We start from the raw sequence: 18,024 nt of genomic DNA, 5'->3' as shown, positions 1-18,024 counted from the left end.
ATTATTATTATTTATTTATTTTGAAGAGATTATTACCCCCGGGAAAGAGATTCTCCAACGACTAACAACCAGGTTCCTATTTACTGCTGCGTAAACAGAGGCCTGTGTGTGGAGTAAGGAAACTTGCCTAAGGTTTCGCCCTGCCCGGGAATCAAACCCAGGTTGTGAGACGAGTGCTCTAATCACACATCTTACAGGACTCCATAATGCAGGAGTTTAACTGCTGACGCAAACGCTTAATATTCAGGGACATCACTGAGCTGGGGGGCTGGGGAGCTGGGGAGCTGGGGGCGGGGGGCTGGGGGGCTGGGAGGCTGGGGAGCTGGGGGCGGGGGGCTGGGGGGCTGGGGAGCTGGGGGAGCTGGGGGGCTGGGGGGCTGGGGAGCTGCGGAGCTGGGGGTCTGGGGGCTGGGGAGCTGGGGAGCTGGGAGCTGGGGGGCTGGGGAGCTGGGCGTCTGGGGAGCTGGGGGGCTGGGGGTCTGGGGGGCTGGGGAGCTGGGAGGCTGGGGGGCTGGGGATCTGGGGATCTGGGAGCTGGGGGCTGGGGGCCTGGGAGCTGGGGGGCTGCGGGGCTGGGAGCTGGGGTTCGGGGGCTGGGGAGCTGGGGGTCTGGGGTCTGGGGAGCTGGGGTTCGGGGGCTGGGGAGCTGGGGGTCTGGGGGCTGGGGGGCTGAGGGTCTGGGGCTGGGGAGCTGGGGGCTGGGAGGCTGGGGAGCTGGGGGACTGGGAGGCTGGGGAGCTGGGGGGCTGGGAGGCTGGGGGCTGGGAGGCTGGGAGGCTGGGGAGCTGGGGGGCTGGGGAGGCTGGGGAGCTGGGGGCTGGGGGCTGGGGGCTGGGGAGCGGGGGGGCTGGGAGCTGGGGTTCGGGGGCTGGGGGGTGGGGGCTGGGGAGCTGGGGGCGGGGGGCTGGGGGCTGGGGAGCTGGGGGCTGGGGAGCTGGGGAGCTGGGGGGCTGGGAGCTGGGGGGCTGTGAGCTGGGGGGCTGGGGGGCTGGGAGCTGGGGTTCGGGGGCTGGGGAGCTGGGGGGCTGGGGGGTGGGGAGCTGGGGGCTGGGGGGGCGGGGGGCTGGGGGGCGGGGGGCTGGGGGGCTGGGAGCTGGGGTTCGGGGCTGGGGAGCTGGGGGGCTGGGGGGGTGGGGGGGCGGGGGGCGGGGGGCTGGGGAGCTGGGAGGCTGGGGGCTGGGAGGCTGGGGAGCTGGGGGGCTGGGGAGCTGGGGGTTGGGGAGCTGGAGGGCTGGGAGCTGGGGGGCTGGGAGCTGGGGTTCGGGGGCTGGGGAGCTGGGGGGGCGGGGGGCTGGGAGGCTGGGGAGCTGGGGAGCTGGGGAGCTGGGAGGCTGGGGAGCTGGGGGCCCGGAGCTGGGGGGCTGGGAGGCTGGGGAGCTGGGGGCCCGGAGCTGGGGGGCTGGGAGCTGGGGGGCTGGGAGCTGGGGTTCGGGGGCTGGGGAGCTGGGGGCTGGGGAGCTGGGGAGCTGGGGGGGCGGGGGGCTGGGGGGGCGGGGGGCTCGGAGGCTGGGGAGCTGGGGGCTGGGAGGCTGGAGGGTGGGGGGCTGGGAGCTGGGGGGCTGGGGGGCTGGGGGGCTGGGAGCTGGGGGCTGGGAGCTGGGGGGCTTGGGAGCTGGGGTTCGGGGGCTGGGGAGCTGGGGGCTGGGGGGGCGGGGGGCTGGGAGGCTGGGGAGCTGGGGGCTGGGGGGGCGGGGGCTGGGAGGCTGGGGGGCTGGGAGGCTGGGGAGCTGGAGGGGTGGGGGGCTGGGGAGCTGGGGGGCTGGGAGGCTGGGGAGCTGGGAGGCTGGGGAGCTGGGGGCTGGGGGGGCGGGGGGCTGGGAGGCTGGGGAGCTGGAGGTCTGGGGAGCTGGAGGGGTGGGGGGCTGGGGAGCTGGAGGGGTGGGGGCTGGGGAGCTGGGGGCTGGAGGGGTGGGGGGGCTGGGGAGCTGGGAGCTGGGGGGCTGGGAGGCTGGGGGCTGGGAGTTGGGGGGCTGGGAGCTGGGGGCTGGGAGGCTGGGGAGCTGGGGGCTGGAGGGGTGGGGGTCTGGGGAGCTGGGGGGCTGGGAGGCTGGGAGGCTGGAGGGGTGGGGGGCTGGGAGGCTGGGGAGGTGGGGCTGGGGGCTGGGGGCTGGGGAGGCTGGGGAGCTGGAGGGGTGGGGGGCTGGGGAGCTGGGGGGCTGGGAGGCTGGGAGGCTGGGGGGCTGGGAGGCTGGGGAGCTGGAGGGGTGGGGGGCTGGGGAGCTGGGGCTGGGGGGGCGGGGGGCTGGGAGGCTGGGGGGCTGGGAGGCTGGGGGGCTGGGAGGCTGGGGGCTGGGGGCTGGGAGGCTGGGGAGCTGGGAGGCTGGGGGCTGGGAGGCTGGGGAGCTGGTGGGGGGCTGGGGGGCTGGGAGGCTGGGGAGCTGGAGGGGTGGGGGCTGGGGAGCTGGGGGGCTGGGAGGCTGGGGAGCTGGGGGCTGGGGGGCTGGGAGTTGGGGGGCTGGGAGCTGGGGGGCTGGGAGGCTGGGGAGCTGGAGGGGTGGGGGCTGGGGAGCTGGGGGCTGGGAGCTGGGGGGCTGGGAGCTGGGAGCTGGGGGGCTGGGGCTGGGGGCTGGGAGCTGGGGGGCTGGAGGGGTGGGGGCTGGGGAGCTGGAGGGGTGGGGGGCTGGGAGGCTGGGAGGCTGGGAGGCTGGGGGGCTGGGAGGCTGGGAGGCTGGGGCTGGGAGGCTGGGGGGCTGGGGAGCTGGGGGGCTGGGGAGCTGGAGGGGTGGGGGGCTGGGAGGCTGGGGGGCTGGGGGCTGCGAGGCTGGGAGGCTGGGGAGCTGGAGGGGTGGGGGGCTGGGGCTGGGAGGCTGGGGGGCTGGGAGGCTGGGGGGCTGGGGAGCTGGAGGGGTGGGGGGCTGGGAGGCTGGGGGGGCGGGGGGCTGGGGGGCGGGGGGCTGGGGAGCGAGGGGCTGGGGAGCTGGAGGGGTGGGGGGCTGGGGGCTGGGGAGCTGGAGGGGTGGGGGGCTGGGAGGCTGGGGAGCTGGAGGGCTGGGAGGCTGGGGAGCTGGAGGGCTGGGAGCTGGGGGCTGGGAGGCTGGGGGCTGGGGGGCTGGGAGCTGGGGGGCTGGGAGGCTGGGGGGCTGGGGGCTGGGAGGCTGGGGAGCTGGAGGGTGGGGGCTGGGAGGCTGGGGGCTGGGAGGCTGGGGAGCTGGAGGGGTGGGGGCTGGGGAGCTGGAGGGGTGGGGGCTGGGAGGCTGGGGGCTGGGAGGCTGGGGAGCTGGAGGGGTGGGGGGCTGGGGGGCTGGGAGGCTGGGGGGGCGGGGGGCTGGGAGGCTGGGGGGGCGGGGGGCTGGGAGGCTGGGGAGCTGGGAGGCTGGGGGGCTGGGGGGCTGGAGGCTGGGGAGCTGGGGGGGCGGGGGGCTGGGGGGCTGGGGAGCTGGGAGGCTGGGGAGCTGGGGGCCTGGGAGGCTGGGGAGCTGGGAGGCTGGGGAGCTGGAGGTGTGGGGGGCTGGGGAGCTGGGGGCTGGGGGGGCGGGGGGCTGGGAGGCTGGGGAGCTGGAGGGGTGGGGGCTGGGGGGCTGGGAGCTGGGAGGCTGGGGGGCTGGGGGGCTGGGAGGCTGGGGGGGGCGGGGGGGCTGGGGGGGCTGGGAGGCTGGGGGCGGGGGCGGGGGGCTGGGGGGCTGGGAGGCTGGGGGCTGGGGGCTGGGAGGCTGGGGGGCTGGGGGGCTGGGAGGCTGGGGGGCTGGGGGCTGGGGAGCTGGAGGGGTGGGGGGCTGGAGGGCTGGGGGGCTGGGAGGCTGGGAGGCTGGAGGGCTGGGGGGCTGGGGGGCTGGGGAGCTGGGGGGCTGGGGGGCTGGAGGGGTGGGGAGCTGGGGGCTGGGGGGGCGGGGGCTGGGGGGTGGGGGCTGGGGAGCTGGGGGGCTGGAGGGCTGGGGAGCTGGGGGCTGGGGGGGCGGGGGGCTGGGAGGCTGGGGGGCTGGGAGGCTGGGGAGCTGGAGGGGTGGGGGGCTGGGGAGCTGGGGGGCTGGTGGGTGAGGAGTGCTGCCTACCACACAGCTCATCTTACTGTCTTGTTTTTGCTCTCTGTGCCAAGGCTTTGGGAGAGAAACCTTCCACTCCACAGTGGGCTGTGTCCAGACTGACTGTGGCTGCTCACTGACCTTCCCTCTCAGCACAAACCGTGCTGGGATTGTGTGGCAGAGGAAGGATAGATTTCGCCAGTCAGCTCTTTAAACAGTTTGCCGCTCTCGACTGGTTATAATTGCTGACTCTTGTCGAATGCTGCAGCCAACCTCGAGCTGAGCAGCTGTAAACGCCACAGTGTTTAGACACCAGAAGCAGAACACGCAGCATCTATGGAGAGAAGGGATTTGACCCTTCCGGGTCCTTACATTCAAATCTCTTCTCTCCATAGATGTTGCCTGACCTGCTGAGTGTTCCCAGCGACTTCTGTTTTTATACCAGTAACACAAGGTCATCGACCTGAAACGTTGAGTTACTTTTTTCTCTCCATAGATGCTGCCTGACCTGCGGTTCCTTACATTCAAATCCCTTCTCTCCCTTCCAAACGTTGAGCCCTTGCACCTTGAGTCCTGCACGCTGTTCTGACCCTTACGGCAGAGCCCATTGGGGGCCGCCCAGGCCATAGAGACAGTGCAGAGGAGAGCAACCAGGCTGATCCCCAGTGTTAGAGGAATGAGCTGTGAGCAACGATCAGACAAACTCAGGCTCTTCAGTGTTGATTCAGAGCGGACATTATAATGAGACTGAAAAAAGATAAACCCAGATCTAGGATTGTGACAAGAACAGTAAAACAAGTGGAGACACCAGGAAGCTTTTCTTTACCCAGAGGGTAATTAGTCGATCTGCGGATCGCTTTCTGGGGGGAATCATTCCTCCACAAAAATAATTATATGGTCAATCAATCTGTGACTGTTTATGGAACATCACTGTGAACAATTGGCTGACATGTTTTGTCCACAAAACAGCCATTTAACTTGACGGTATATTCTGAGAAGCTCTTTGAGACGTCTCATTGACATGATGAGGTGCTGTATCAAAGGCAAGGGTTGTTATTATTACTGTTATTACAGAGGGTTACAGAGTTTGTTTTGTGCTGGATTTGCAGGAAGGAGACGTTTGGGCAAATTCCACGGCAGAAATAAATGTCATCTTTAAACCTCGAGAGGTTAAAGTTTATCAACTGACTGTGTTCTGTGATATCACAGGTAAGAGCCAAGTCCCAGAGCGGAGGAGGAGGGAGGGAGCGAATCTAATGGAGCATTTGACATCCAGCAAAGATTTCCAGCCAGTCAGTCTCCAGGGGATAAAGTAGGCATTAGCGCCAAGTGGATTGGTTAATACAGAGTGGGGAGACTGCGCACTGACCAGCAGCTATCAGTGCAGTTATAATGACATTGAGTGCCAACATAAGACGCCAGATTGCTGTGTGTGAGCGCGAGGTCTCTGCTAAGCCCATCGTGGAGGTACGGACACACAGTGTAAGGAAACCTTACATTGATAACACACTCACTTTGTGTTGAAACTCAAGAACTTTCATTATAGCAGCCCTTGGTGTTTGATATTTGCCTTATCACACGATCAGATATTCTGTAAAGTGTAGTGACTGTGTATTTTGTTGGCAAATTGGTGCACAGCAACGTCCCATAAACAGCCATGAAATGAATGGCCAATGGTATGTGGGGGATTTGAGGCCAGGACAATTCAACACCCCCCAGCACTGCATTGGTGGGTCAGCTGATAACTGCAGGTTCAACAACCCAACTTGGGGTTTCATAGAATCATAGACATTTACAGCGTAGAAGGCGATCATTCAGCTCATCGGGTCCATACCGGCTCTCAGGGCACTGCCCTGCCCTATCTATTCCCACACCCCTTCAAGCCTCCAGCCTTCATACACCATCTACTTTCCCCTCAAACCCCACCATGGACTCTTCCTCCACCACCTGACTGGGGGGACATTCCCACCTCAACAACTCTCTGTGTGAAAAATGTTTCTCTTAAGATCTCCTTCTGGTCATTATTTTTGAGTCTATTTACCAGCACTGCCCTGTCACTGATGGAATGTTTGTAAATCCCAAACACAGTTTGGATTCACTAGATTCTTTATTTAAACCTTACACTTCCACAGTCCGCCCAGTCACTGCCCCAGAATCCTGTTATACTTGCTTCGCATTGTCAATATCAATTGCCAATGAAATAATTAAAGCAACATCTAACTCCTCAATCAGCAGAAATAGCTTCTCCTTATTTACCCTCAGACCCCACAACGTCAGACCGCCCCCCCCACAACGTCTCTCAGCCCTCAGATCATTCTCGTAAACCTCCTCCGCACCCTATATCCTCCCCCAGCAGTGAGGGCAGTGCTCCAGCTGTGGCCTCACCATTGTTTGTATAGACTCAGCATTGTTGCTTTACTTTATATTTGTATAAATCCTCAAAGCCCTTTCCACTCGATGCCTCATGTACCTGCACTGCCACCTCTGCTCCCTGTCACACAGCGACCCTGGGTGACTGCCAAGGGAGAGGTCACCACACCAGCTGTCACAGCCAGATCCATCTAAGGCAAATCAGCTCCACGTGTTATGTGCCGGATGTTGTGGACACAGATTAGCTGCTGGGTTTGCCTGTAGCTCAGTGGTTAGAGCACTCGCCTCGCAAATGAGAGGACCTGGGTTTGGTTCCCAGGCAGGGCAAAACTTTAGGCAAATTTCCTCGCTCCACAGACACATCTGTTTACCAACAGTAAATAGGATCCCGGTTGTTAGTCGATGCACAAAGGCAGGTGTCAGCCTGGCTCAGTCACTCGCCTCTGAGTCAGAAACTCTCTCTCCCCTGGCCTCTGCAGGGCAAAACCTTAGGCAAGTTTCCTTACTCCACAACACCTCTGTTTACCCGGCAGTAAGTATGAACCCAGTTGTTAGTTGATTGCTGGATCGCTTTTCCGGGGCTAATAATCCCTTCAATATAAATAAATTGGTCACTCAATCCACGACTGTTTGTGGGACATTGCTGTGCGCAATTGGCTGCCGTGTTTCGCCCACAAATATACAGTCAATTCACTTTACAGTATATCCTGTGAAGCGCTTTGAGATATCTAAACAACGTGATAAGGCGCTATATCAAATGCAAGGATTATTGTTATTATTTATTTGCACAGCCAGTCTGGGGCCTGGAGCCAAGCCCATGGCTTTCCCTCTCTGTGGAACTGGGGGCTGGGGTCTGCCTCGTGTCCGAAAATAATCTCATTGTGTGTGGCTGTTTATAGTGCCCTATCCTGCCTGTGTTACTGTCAGTGAGGCTATCGCACTGTAAACACCTGCCATTCAATGTCAGTCCTGAGTGTTTCTTCACTCTCCTTTTCTGGGAAAGGGGGTGGGGGGTCTCTGGGCTGAGCTGGCCCCCTCCCTGGCAGTGGAAGATAATAATAATAATAATCTTTGCACTTGATATAGCGCCTTATCACGTTGTTTAGACATCACATCTTCTAGACGTCTCAAAGCGCTTCACAAAATATGCTGTAAAGTGAATTGTCCATATATTTGTGGGTGAAACCCAACAGCCGTGGAATTAAGTGACCAATTTATTATTGTTTTTCTCTTGAGGGATTATTATCAGGTGTGTGGAGTAAGGAAACTTCCCAAGGTTTTGCCCTGCCGGGAATCGAACCCAGGTCTCTCGCTTGCAAGGCGAGTGCTCTAACCACTGAGATCTCACTAAGATCAGAACTGAGCCCACCCGCTGTCATGGTCTTCAGGCTGGTTCCTGAGCCAGGCGGGTCTGCAGTACTCCAGCGCACTGCTGATGACAGCACAGCCAGGCTGGGAATCCTTCCACTCAGCTCCTGCTTGCCAAAGCCTTAAAGCAGTGGGAACGTTTCCCAGATAGTGTTTTCAATGGTTTTTAGCTGTTTAGACTCCAGCAGTTACCCCAACGCAAACTCTGGGATCCTCAAGCCTTGGCTTTTGCCAACTTGCACCTAATACTTTCCGGTATTAGGGAAGCAGGATGTATCCCTCCAGAGAGAGAGAGCGTATTCCATTCCCAATGCAGGAATTTCCATGCATGGATGGCAAACATGGAGCTCTCAGACTGGTTTGGGGTCTCTTAAGCACAGTGATGGTTTTTCTGATGTGTCAGACACCCGGCTGATTGCGGTGATGGGTTTCTGGATGATCACTGTTTTCCTTTATTTCCTGTTTATAAATGGGATTGTTCGTGCCTATATTTCATCGCCTCCTTCAGTTCATTCAGAAGCGTTGCCCTTGTGTTTGTTTAAAGGTTGTCCAAAACCAGAATTGATTCATTTATTGATTGCCTAAAACTGAATCCAGAGCAGCATTGTCAACCTCTAAACTGCTGATTTGACATCAGATGCTGTCAGCTATTCACCATTTGATGGAACAAACAAGCCCTTGTTGTTGTGTTAGTGCGTGAAAGGCAGTGACAGATGTGTTGGCAGGTACAGGTCACACTGTGTGTTTGCTTATCGGTTGCTTTCTTGGCTTTGAATTATTATTAATAATAATAATGATACAATTGCTGCATTTAAATAGTTCTGTTCACATCAGGAGGATGCCTTAAAACATTTTATAGGATATACTGGAGTGACTGTGTATTTGTGGTTGAGCGCGGCAGCAGAGTTGCACACACCAGGCTCCCACAAACAGCCAAGGAGTGAACAAGCGATTTTATTTGGGGGAATGTCAGCGGGATCCTGGACATTGTCTGTAAAATCCTCCATTAACACTTCAGCCACGCAGATCCCGAATTGTTTGAAGCCATATTTGAGGGTGTGGGGAGCGCGCTTAGACAGGGGGTTGTGCAGAGACAAACAGCAGCACAGCCTATCGGTGTGTGGGAACATTACGGGATTCCACTTTGCTTTGAGAGTGAAAGGATCGGGGTCAGATAATGAATTACTTTTCTGGCCGGCATCACAAACCTCCCCACTAAACCCAGCACCGACTACATGCATAGTGCTCTCTGCAGCAAGACACATGAGCAGAGACAGTGACTGATCCAAACAGGAACTCACAAACATCAGCGCCCACTCCGTGTCGTGTGGGTGTGAGACTCTCTGTTTCAATAACACAAACAGAAGTGTTGGGAACACTCAGCAGGTCAGGCAGCATCTATGGAGAGAGGAAAGTGAGTTAACTTGAATGGTTTAGCTCTTACCTTTCCCACCGTCTTCACTTCGTCTCAACGAATGGCTTCTCCTCCACTGTCTCATGTGGTGTCCCTCAGGGCTCTGTCCTCGGTCCCCTCCTCTTCACCCTCTATATGCTCCCCCTCGGTGACATCATCCGCAAACATGGGGTTAACTTCCACATGTATGCGGATGACACCCAACTCTACCTTTCCTCCTCTACTCTCAACTCCACGACCACCGATGTCCTGACAGCTGTCTGTCCGACATCGAGTCCTGGACGAGAGACAACTTTCTTCAGCTCAACATGCGAAAAACCGAGGCCCTCCTGATTGGCTCACGTCAGCGCCTCCGCACCTCAGGCGCTGACACCATCAGCTCCGCACTCTCCACCTCTCAAAGCCATCAGGAACCTCGGCGTTTTGTTCGACCCTGAGCTGTCCTTTCTCCCTCACATCCGCACCACAACTGGCACCGCCTTCCATCACCTCCGGAACATCGCCAGACTACGGCATTACCTCACCCCTCACGCTGCTGAAACCCTGGTTCACGCCTTTGTCACCTCAAGGCTGGACTATGGGAACTCTCTCCTCGCCGGCCTTCCCGGCACCTCCCTCCACACTGCAGGTCATTCAGAACTCTGCAGCTCGTGTACTGTCCCGCACCAGGCTTCGGGACCACATCACTCCCACCCTCGCTCGCCTCCACTGGCTCCCCATCCCCCAGAGGATTGATTTCAAGATCCTCATCCTCACCTACAAGGCCATTCACGGCCTTGCTCCCTCCTACCTCTCCAACCTACTATCCCCCTACCTACCTGCCCGTACCCTCCGTTCCTCTGGCTCCGGTCTGCTCCACGTCCCCCGCCCCAACCGCCCTACCATCGGTGGTCGGGCCTTCAGCCTCTCAGCCCGAGGCTCTGGAACTCCATCCCCCAGTGCCTTCGCCGCTTCCTCCCTTTCCTCCTTCAAGGCCGGTCTCAAAACCTTTCTCTTTGACCGTGCCTTCAGCTCCCCTCTCGACTCTCTTCCTCCTCCTCGCTCCCTCCCTTCCCTCCCCTCACCCTGACCATTTCCCCCCTCCTCTCTCCCTCCCTTCCCTTCCCTCCCCTCACCCTGACCATTTCCCCCCTGCTCGGGTCATGACCCAACTGTGCAGCGCCTTGGGACGTCCTCCTGACGTGAAAGGCGCTCTATAAATGGAATCTTGTTGTTGTTGTTGTTAACGTTTCAGGTCATTGACCAAAGGTCACCAGGAACACTCAGCAGGTCAGGCAGCTTTTATAGAATCATAGAATTATACAGCACAGAGGGAGGCCATTCGGCCCATCGTGTCTGTGTCGGCTCTTTGAAAAGAGCTTCCAAATCAACCCCACTCCCCCGCTCTCTCCCCATAGCCCTGATCAACCCCACTCCCCCGCTCTCTCCCCATAGCCCTGATCAACCCCACTCCCCCGCTCTCTCCCCATAGCCCTGATCAACCCCACTCCCCCACTCTCTCCCCATAGCCCTGATCAACCCCACTCCCCCGCGCTCTCCCCATAGCCCTGATCAACCCCACTCCCCCCGCTCTCTCCACATAGCCCTGATCAACCCCACTCCCCCGCTCTCTCCCCATAGCCCTGATCAACCCCACTCCCCGCTCTCTCCCCATAGCCCTGATCAACCCCACTCCCCCACTCTCTCCCCATAGCCCTGATCAACCCCACTCCTCCACACTCTCCCCATAGCCCTGATCAACCCCACTTTCCCCGCGCTCTCCCCATAGCCCTGATCAACCCCACTCCCCCCGCTCTCTCCCCATAGCCCTGATCAACCCCACTCCTCCACACTCTCCCCATAGCCCTGATCAACCCCACTCCCCCGCGCTCTCCCCATAGCCCTGATCAACCCCACTCCCCCCGCTCTCTCCCCATAGCCCTGATCAACCCCACTCCCCCGCGCTCTCCCCATAGCCCTGCAAATTTGTCCTCCCCAAATAATTATCCACCTCAATTCCAGATCATTTATATAGATCAAACACAGCAGTGGTCCCAATACCAACCCCTGGGGGACACCACTGTACACTTCCCTCCAGTCAGAAAAACAACCGTTCACCACCACTCTCTGCTCTCTGTCTCTCAGACAGTTCTGTATCCGCTGACACTGTCCCTTTAATACCGGGGCTTCTATTTTGCTACAAGTCTCTTATGTGGTATTTTATCAAAAGCCTTTTGAAAATCCATATAAACGACATCAACTGCACTATCTTCATCCACTCTCTCCGTTACTTCATCAAAAAACTATCAGGTTTGTTAGACTTGATTTGCCTTTAACAAATCCGTGTTGGGTGTCCTTTATTAACCCATACGTTACCCCACTACTAGCGTTAGGCTGACTGGCCTGTGGATCCCGGGTTTATCCTTCTACCCTTTTTGTACAGGGAGTAACGTTTGCAACTCTCCAGTCCTCTGGCACCACCGCGGTGTCCAAGGAGGATTGAAAGATTGTGGCATTGGCTCCATCCTCTTTTGTGAAGACAGATGCAAAGTCCTCATTCAGTATGTCAGCCTCTGCCTCCACAAGAAGATTTCCTCTTTGGTCCCTAATTGGACCCGCCCGACCTTTGACTAATCTTTTATTCTTTATATGCTTATAAAATACCTTAGGGTTCCCCTTTATGTTCCCACTAATCTTTTCTCATACAATCTCTTTCCCCTCTTATTTTCTTTCTCAGTTCTCCTCTGTACTTTCTATATTCTATTTGATTATCTTCAGTATTTTGAACCTGACATTTATCATAAACCTCCTTTTTCTGTTTTATTTAATCCCAATTTCCTTACTCATAGATTCATAGAATGTTACGCCACAGAAGGAGGCCATTCGGCCCATCGAGTCTGTGCGGCTCTTTGACAGAGCGTCACTTTCACTAACCCCAATCACCAGCTTTCTCCCCATAACCCCACAAACCTGTCTTCCCCCAATACCTATCCAGTTCTCTCTTAAAAGCTGTTATCGAATCGGACTTCACTGCCCTTTCAGGCAGATCATTCCAAATTCCAACAACTCACTGAGTGAAAACATGTCTTCTAACCTCCCCTCTGCTTGTTTTGGTAGATATCTTAAGACTGTGACCACGGGTCACAGACACACCTACCAGCGGAAACAGCTTTTCCCTATCTCGCCTGTCGAAACCTTTCATGATCTTGAAGACTTCTATCAGGTCCCCGTGTAACCTTCTCTGCTCTAATGGGAAAAGTCCTAACGTCTCCACTGTCCTCATAGCTAAGGTTCCCCATTCCTGGTATCATTCTCATGAATCTCCTCTGCGCCCTTTCCAGTGCCTTAATGTCCTTCCTGAAGTAAGGTGCCCAGAACTGGACGCAGTACTCCAGCTGAGGCCTAACCAGTGTTTTGTACAGATTAACCATAACCCCTACTCTTATACTCTATGCCCTACTAATAAAGCTCAGTACACCAAATGCCTTTTTTACTGCCCTATCTACCTGCTCCGCTACCTTTAATGATTCACTTACTTAATTACCCAGATCTCTCTGTACGTTCACCCCACCTTAAGATTGAGCTACCAAGTCTATATTGCCTCCTATTTTTCCTACCTAAGTGTATCACCTCACACTTATCTACATTGAAATCCATCTGCCACATGTCAGCCCATTCCACCATTCTGTGTATGTCTGCCTGCAGTCCGTCACAATCTTCTTCACTATTTACTACCCGACCTAACTTGGTATCATCTGCTAACTTGGAAATAGTGCTCTCTGTGCCCAAGTCCAGATCATTAATATATATTAGAAACAGCAGTGGTCCCAATATCGATCCCTGGGGGACACCGCTGCACACCTCCTTCCATTTCGAGAAACACCCATTAGCCACCACCCTCTGCTTTCTGTCACTCAGTCAGTTCCTAATCCAAACTGCTACTGTCCCCTTAATACTGTGGGCCTCTAATTTTTTTATTAATCTCTTATGCGGTACTGTGTCAAAAGCCTTTTTGAAATCCATATAAATAATGTCCACCGCATTTTCTTCATCAACCCTCGCAGTCAGCTCTTCAAAAAATTCTATTAGATTTGTTAGGCAAAATTTGCCTTTAACAAATCCATGTTGGGGTCTCTAATTAGCTTATGTTCCTCTAAGTAGTGATTTATTCTGTCCCGGATTATGGTCTCCAGTAGTTTTCCTATTACCGAAGTTAGGCTGACGGCATGTAATTTCCGGGTTTGTCTTTCTGCCCCTTTTTGTAGAGTGGGGTAACATTAGCCACTCTCCAGTCTCTTGGCACCACTCCTGTGTCCAATGAAGATTGAAATATAATGGCCAAAGCCTCCGCTATTTGAACCCGTATCTCCCACAGCAACCTTGGGTGAAACCCATCTGGTCCTGGTGACTTATCAATTTTGAGCCCAGTCAATCTTTTCAGAACTTCCTCTCTGTCTATAGTAATCTGATCTATTTCCTCTACCCTCTCATCCAATACTGCGGCATTTGGGGCATCCGTTTCCGTTGTGAAGACAGATGCAAAGTACTCGTTCAGTACATCAGCCTTAGTACTCTGCCTCCACAACAAGATGGCTGTCATTGTCTTTGATTGACCCCACCCTACCTTTAACTAACCTTTTTTTCCTTTATGTGCTTGTAAAATATTTTAGGATTCCCCTTTATGTTACCCGCTAAGCTCTTCTCATGCGATCTTTTATCCTGTCTTATCACTCTTTTAAGATCACTTCTGCATTCTCTATAATGCGCTTTGATATCCTCAGTGTCTTGCGTCTTCCAATTGTCATACTCCGTCTTCTTCTTTTTCATCCTAGACAGAATATCCCTGGTCATCCAGGCCGGCTTGGTTCTCGCACATTTCCCTTTTGTGGGAATATATCTATTTAGACCTTGAGCTATCATATCTTTGAAGATCTCCCATTGCTCATGAGTCGTTTTACCTGCTAGCCTTACTTGCCAGTCCACCAACTCTAGGTCCCTTTTTAGCCCATCAAAATTAGCCCTTTTCCAGTCAAGCATTTTCACCCTTGACTGTACTTTGTCCCTGTTCATGAGTAATCTAAATCTAATAACATGGTCACTGTTACCTCGATGCTCCCCTACCGAAACCTGTTCAACCTGACCTATTTCATTCCCCAGGACTAGATCCAGCACTGCTTCCTTCTTCGTAGGACTGGAGACATACCCTCAAGAAAATTTTCCTGTACACAGTCTATGAATCTTTCTCCTACCTTGCCCTTAGCGCTGCTATTTTGCCAGTCTATATTGGGATAATTGAAATCCCCCATTATCACAACTCTGTTCGCCTTAACATCTATCCGCGATCTGGTTGCAGATCTGCTCCTCTATCTCCTTTCCGCTGTCTGGTGGTCTATAGTAAACCCCTATCAGTGTAACCATTCCTTTCTTATTTCTTATCTCTAACCAGATGGATTCTGTTGTCGGGCCCTCCAGAGCCTTGTTTCTTTCTACAGCTATATTTGTATCCTTAACTAATATATTGATAATATAATATCCAGGGAAGTTTGGATGCCCTCCTTTCCCCTTTGTGGGAATGTATTTGTTCTGTTCCCGAACTATCTCCTCCTTGAACGCTTCCCATTGCTCATTAGCTGTTTTACCTGGCAATCTTTCTTTCCAGTCCAACTTGGTTAGGTCCCTTTTTAACACACTGAAATTATCCCCTTCCAGTTAACTATCTTCACCTTTGATGATTCCTTGTCCCTTTCCATAAGTTCTCTAAACCTAATGATGTTGTCTCACAGTTGTCCAGATGCTCTCCTACTGAAACCTGCTCCACTTGCCCCACTTCATTCCCCAGAATGAGATCCAGCACTGCTTCCTTCCTCGTTGGATTGATAACAAACTGATCCAGAAAGTTCTCCTGCACACATTTCAGGAATCCTTCCCCCTCCTTGCCCTTTACACTGTTATTTTGCCGGTCTATATTAGGATAATTGAAATCCCCCATTGTCACTACTCTATTGGTTTTGCATCTTTCTGAAATCTGTTTGCACACTTGCTTGTCTATCTCCTTCCCAACATGGACCATGACTTCTGGATGTTCCCCTTCCCCCTGTAAAACATTTTGCACCCATTCCATGATGTCCTCAACCCTGGCACCAGGGAGGCAACATACCATGTGAGAATCATATCTTTGGTTGCAGAAACCTGTCTACTCCTTTCACCATTGTGTCCCCAATGACAATTGCATTGACACTCTTCCCTGTGTCCCCCTCTGCATCCATTTGCTTTTGACTCCCCTCCCCAGAGGTGTCATCACCCTGACCGGTATTCAGTACAGAGAACCGGTTTGTCAGGGGATTTCTGCACTGTCCGTCCCCTCTTCCTACCATGCCGGGTGGTCACCCACTCACTCTCCTTCTGAACCTTCTGTGGGTGTGGGGTGACCACCTCCTGAAACTTTTGAACTCTTCAGCCTCCCGAATGCTATTAGTGACATCAGCCTCTCCTGAAGCTCAGAAACCCTGAGCTCAAGCTCGAACAGCCGGAGGCACTTCCTACACACGTGTCTGTCCAGGGCACACACAGCATCCTGGAGTTCCCACATTGGGAATATGGCTGGGCAGCTGAGATCGGTTGTATGCACAGACATGTTTTATATTATTTTAATGTAAATATTAAATAAATATAAATATTATATTTTATAATTCCCACTCTCGCCAAATTCCTGAACAGAATTCTCACTCTGTTCCCTCCTCACACAGCTGGGCTTTATATAGAATTCAAACAAAAGCACCCAGTTTTGACTGGTCAGCAGATTTTTTAAATCTCCAACACCAGGCTTATGATTAACTGTTAATTGGATTGTTTGCCTGCTTACATATAAGGTTGCCTCTACCTCAAGAAAGATTTCCCACTCTTCTGCTGAATTAAAGAGTTCTCTCTTGTTCTATCTTTTGCTGAAGAATTCCCACTCGCACCAAATTCCTTAACAGAATTCTCACTCTGTTCCACTTCACTCAGTTCCCTCCTCACGCTGTGGGCTTATTTCCTCTATGGAGAGAGAAAAGTGAGTTAACGTTTAAGGTTTCTCTCGAGCACCCAGTGACCTATGGAGAGAAGGGATGTGAATGTAAGTACCTGGAAGGGTCCTTGCATTCCAGTCCCTTCTCTCCATAGATGCTGCCTGATCCGCTGAGTGTTCCTTGTGACTTCTGTTTTTATTCCAGTAACACAAGATCATCGACCTGAAATGTTAATTCACTTTCCTCTTTCCTGTGTGTTTCCAGTGACTTCTGTTTTTATTTCAGATTCTCAGTATCTGCCTTAATAGGTGTTTCTGCTCATTCCTACTCTGATTTTCTGAAGACAAAAGAAAAAGAGGACATCGGGTTAGAGGTATAAATGGCAATTTCAGGACAGACACCAGGAAGTGTTTCTTTACCCAGATAGTAACTATTTAAAATAGTTGTCAAAAGAAACAGAGGGGAGGGGAGGAGAAATGTTTTCACACAGTGAGTTGTTGGGATCTGGAATCATTGCCTGAAAGGCCGGTGGGAACCGATTCAATAACAGCTTTTGAGAGAAATAGATAATTATTTGTGGAGGACAAATTTGGAGAGCTATGGAGAGAGAGTGGGGGAGTGGGGTTGATCAGGGCTATGGGGAGAGAGCGGGGGAGTGGGGTTGATCAGGGCTATGGAGAGAGAGTGGGGGAGTGGGGTTGATCAGGGCTATGGGGAGAGAGCGGGGGAGTGGGGTTGATCAGGGCTGTGAGGAGAGAGTGGGGGAGTGGGGTTGATCAGGGCTATGGAGAGAGAGTGGGGGAGTGGGGTTGATCAGGGCTATGGGGAGAGAGCGGGGAGTGGGTTGATCAGGCTATGGAGAGAGAGTGGGGGAGTGGGGTTGATCAGGGCTATGGGGAGAGAGTGGGGACTGGGGTGATCAGGGCTATGGGGGAGAGCGGGGGAGTGGGGTTGATCAGGGCTGTGAGGAGAGAGTGGGGGAGTGGGGTTGATCAGGGCTATGGGAGAGAGTGGGGGAGTGGGGTTGATCAGGGCTATGGGGAGAGAGCGGGGGAGTGGGGTTGATCAGGGCTATGGAGAGAGAGCGGGGGAGTGGGGTTGATCAGGGCTATGGGGGAGTGGGGTTGATCAGGGCTATGGGGAGAGTGCGGAGGAGTGGGGTTGATCAGGGCTATGGGGAGAGAGCGGGGGAGTGGGGTTGATCAGGGCTATGGGGAGAGTGCGGAGGAGTGGGGTTGATCAGGGCTATGGGGAGAGAGTGGGGGAGTGGGGTTGATCAGGGCTATGGGGAGAGAGTGGGGGAGTGAGGTTGATTTGAAAGCTCTTTGAAACAGCCGGCAAGGACACGATGGGCTGAATGGCCTCCTTCTGTTCTGTATAATTCTATGATTCTACAATTAACGACTGAAGGGGTTGCCAGGAAGTGTAGTTAAGGCCCGGACACTGGGCCTTGTTGAAAAAGCAGCTCGATGCAGTGATGGGGAATGGTAGGGTGGATGTTCTGGAGGAATGAGATCCAATGGGCTGATGAGTCTTCTTCATTCAAACTGATTTTGCAAACTTATATTTGACATTGTGAGGAGAATTTAGACCTGGTTTCAGATTCAGATTGACTTTCTCATCATTTCAGGGTCTCCAGAACATGGCAAATTCTATCTTTGAGTTACAGTGGAATTACCAGTAAGTAGGAACCCGGGTGTTGATTGGCGGATTATTTCTGGGGTGAATAATCCCTGAGAAAAGCCCAATAATTTGTTTTTTCAACCCACGACTGTTTGTGGGATGTCGCTGTGTCCAATTGGTTACTGTGTTTTGCTCAAAAAATATACAGTATAACTTTACAGTGTATCCTGGGAAGCGCTTTGAGACACCTCGAAGAAATGATAAGGTGCTGTATCAAACACAAGGATTATTATTATCTTAACTT

General features: G+C 54.5%; 1 protein-coding gene across 1 annotated transcript in view; it reads left to right on the top strand.

Moving 5' to 3' along the window:
• Window positions 1-18,024, top strand: part of LOC103191034 (hydrocephalus-inducing protein-like) — an 85,373-nt gene that overhangs the window by 34,350 nt on the left and 32,999 nt on the right. Inside the window, exon 8 of the mRNA XM_042340433.1 lies at window positions 5,069-5,168. Within this exon, the coding sequence (XP_042196367.1) occupies window positions 5,069-5,168 (100 nt within the window). The remainder of the gene's footprint in view (window positions 1-5,068; window positions 5,169-18,024) is intronic.

Source organism: Callorhinchus milii, unplaced genomic scaffold (genome assembly GCF_018977255.1).
Source record: "Callorhinchus milii isolate IMCB2004 unplaced genomic scaffold, IMCB_Cmil_1.0 Scaffold14, whole genome shotgun sequence".
Taxonomy (NCBI): domain Eukaryota; kingdom Metazoa; phylum Chordata; class Chondrichthyes; order Chimaeriformes; family Callorhinchidae; genus Callorhinchus; species Callorhinchus milii.
This window is presented reverse-complemented; position numbering and strand designations above follow the sequence as displayed.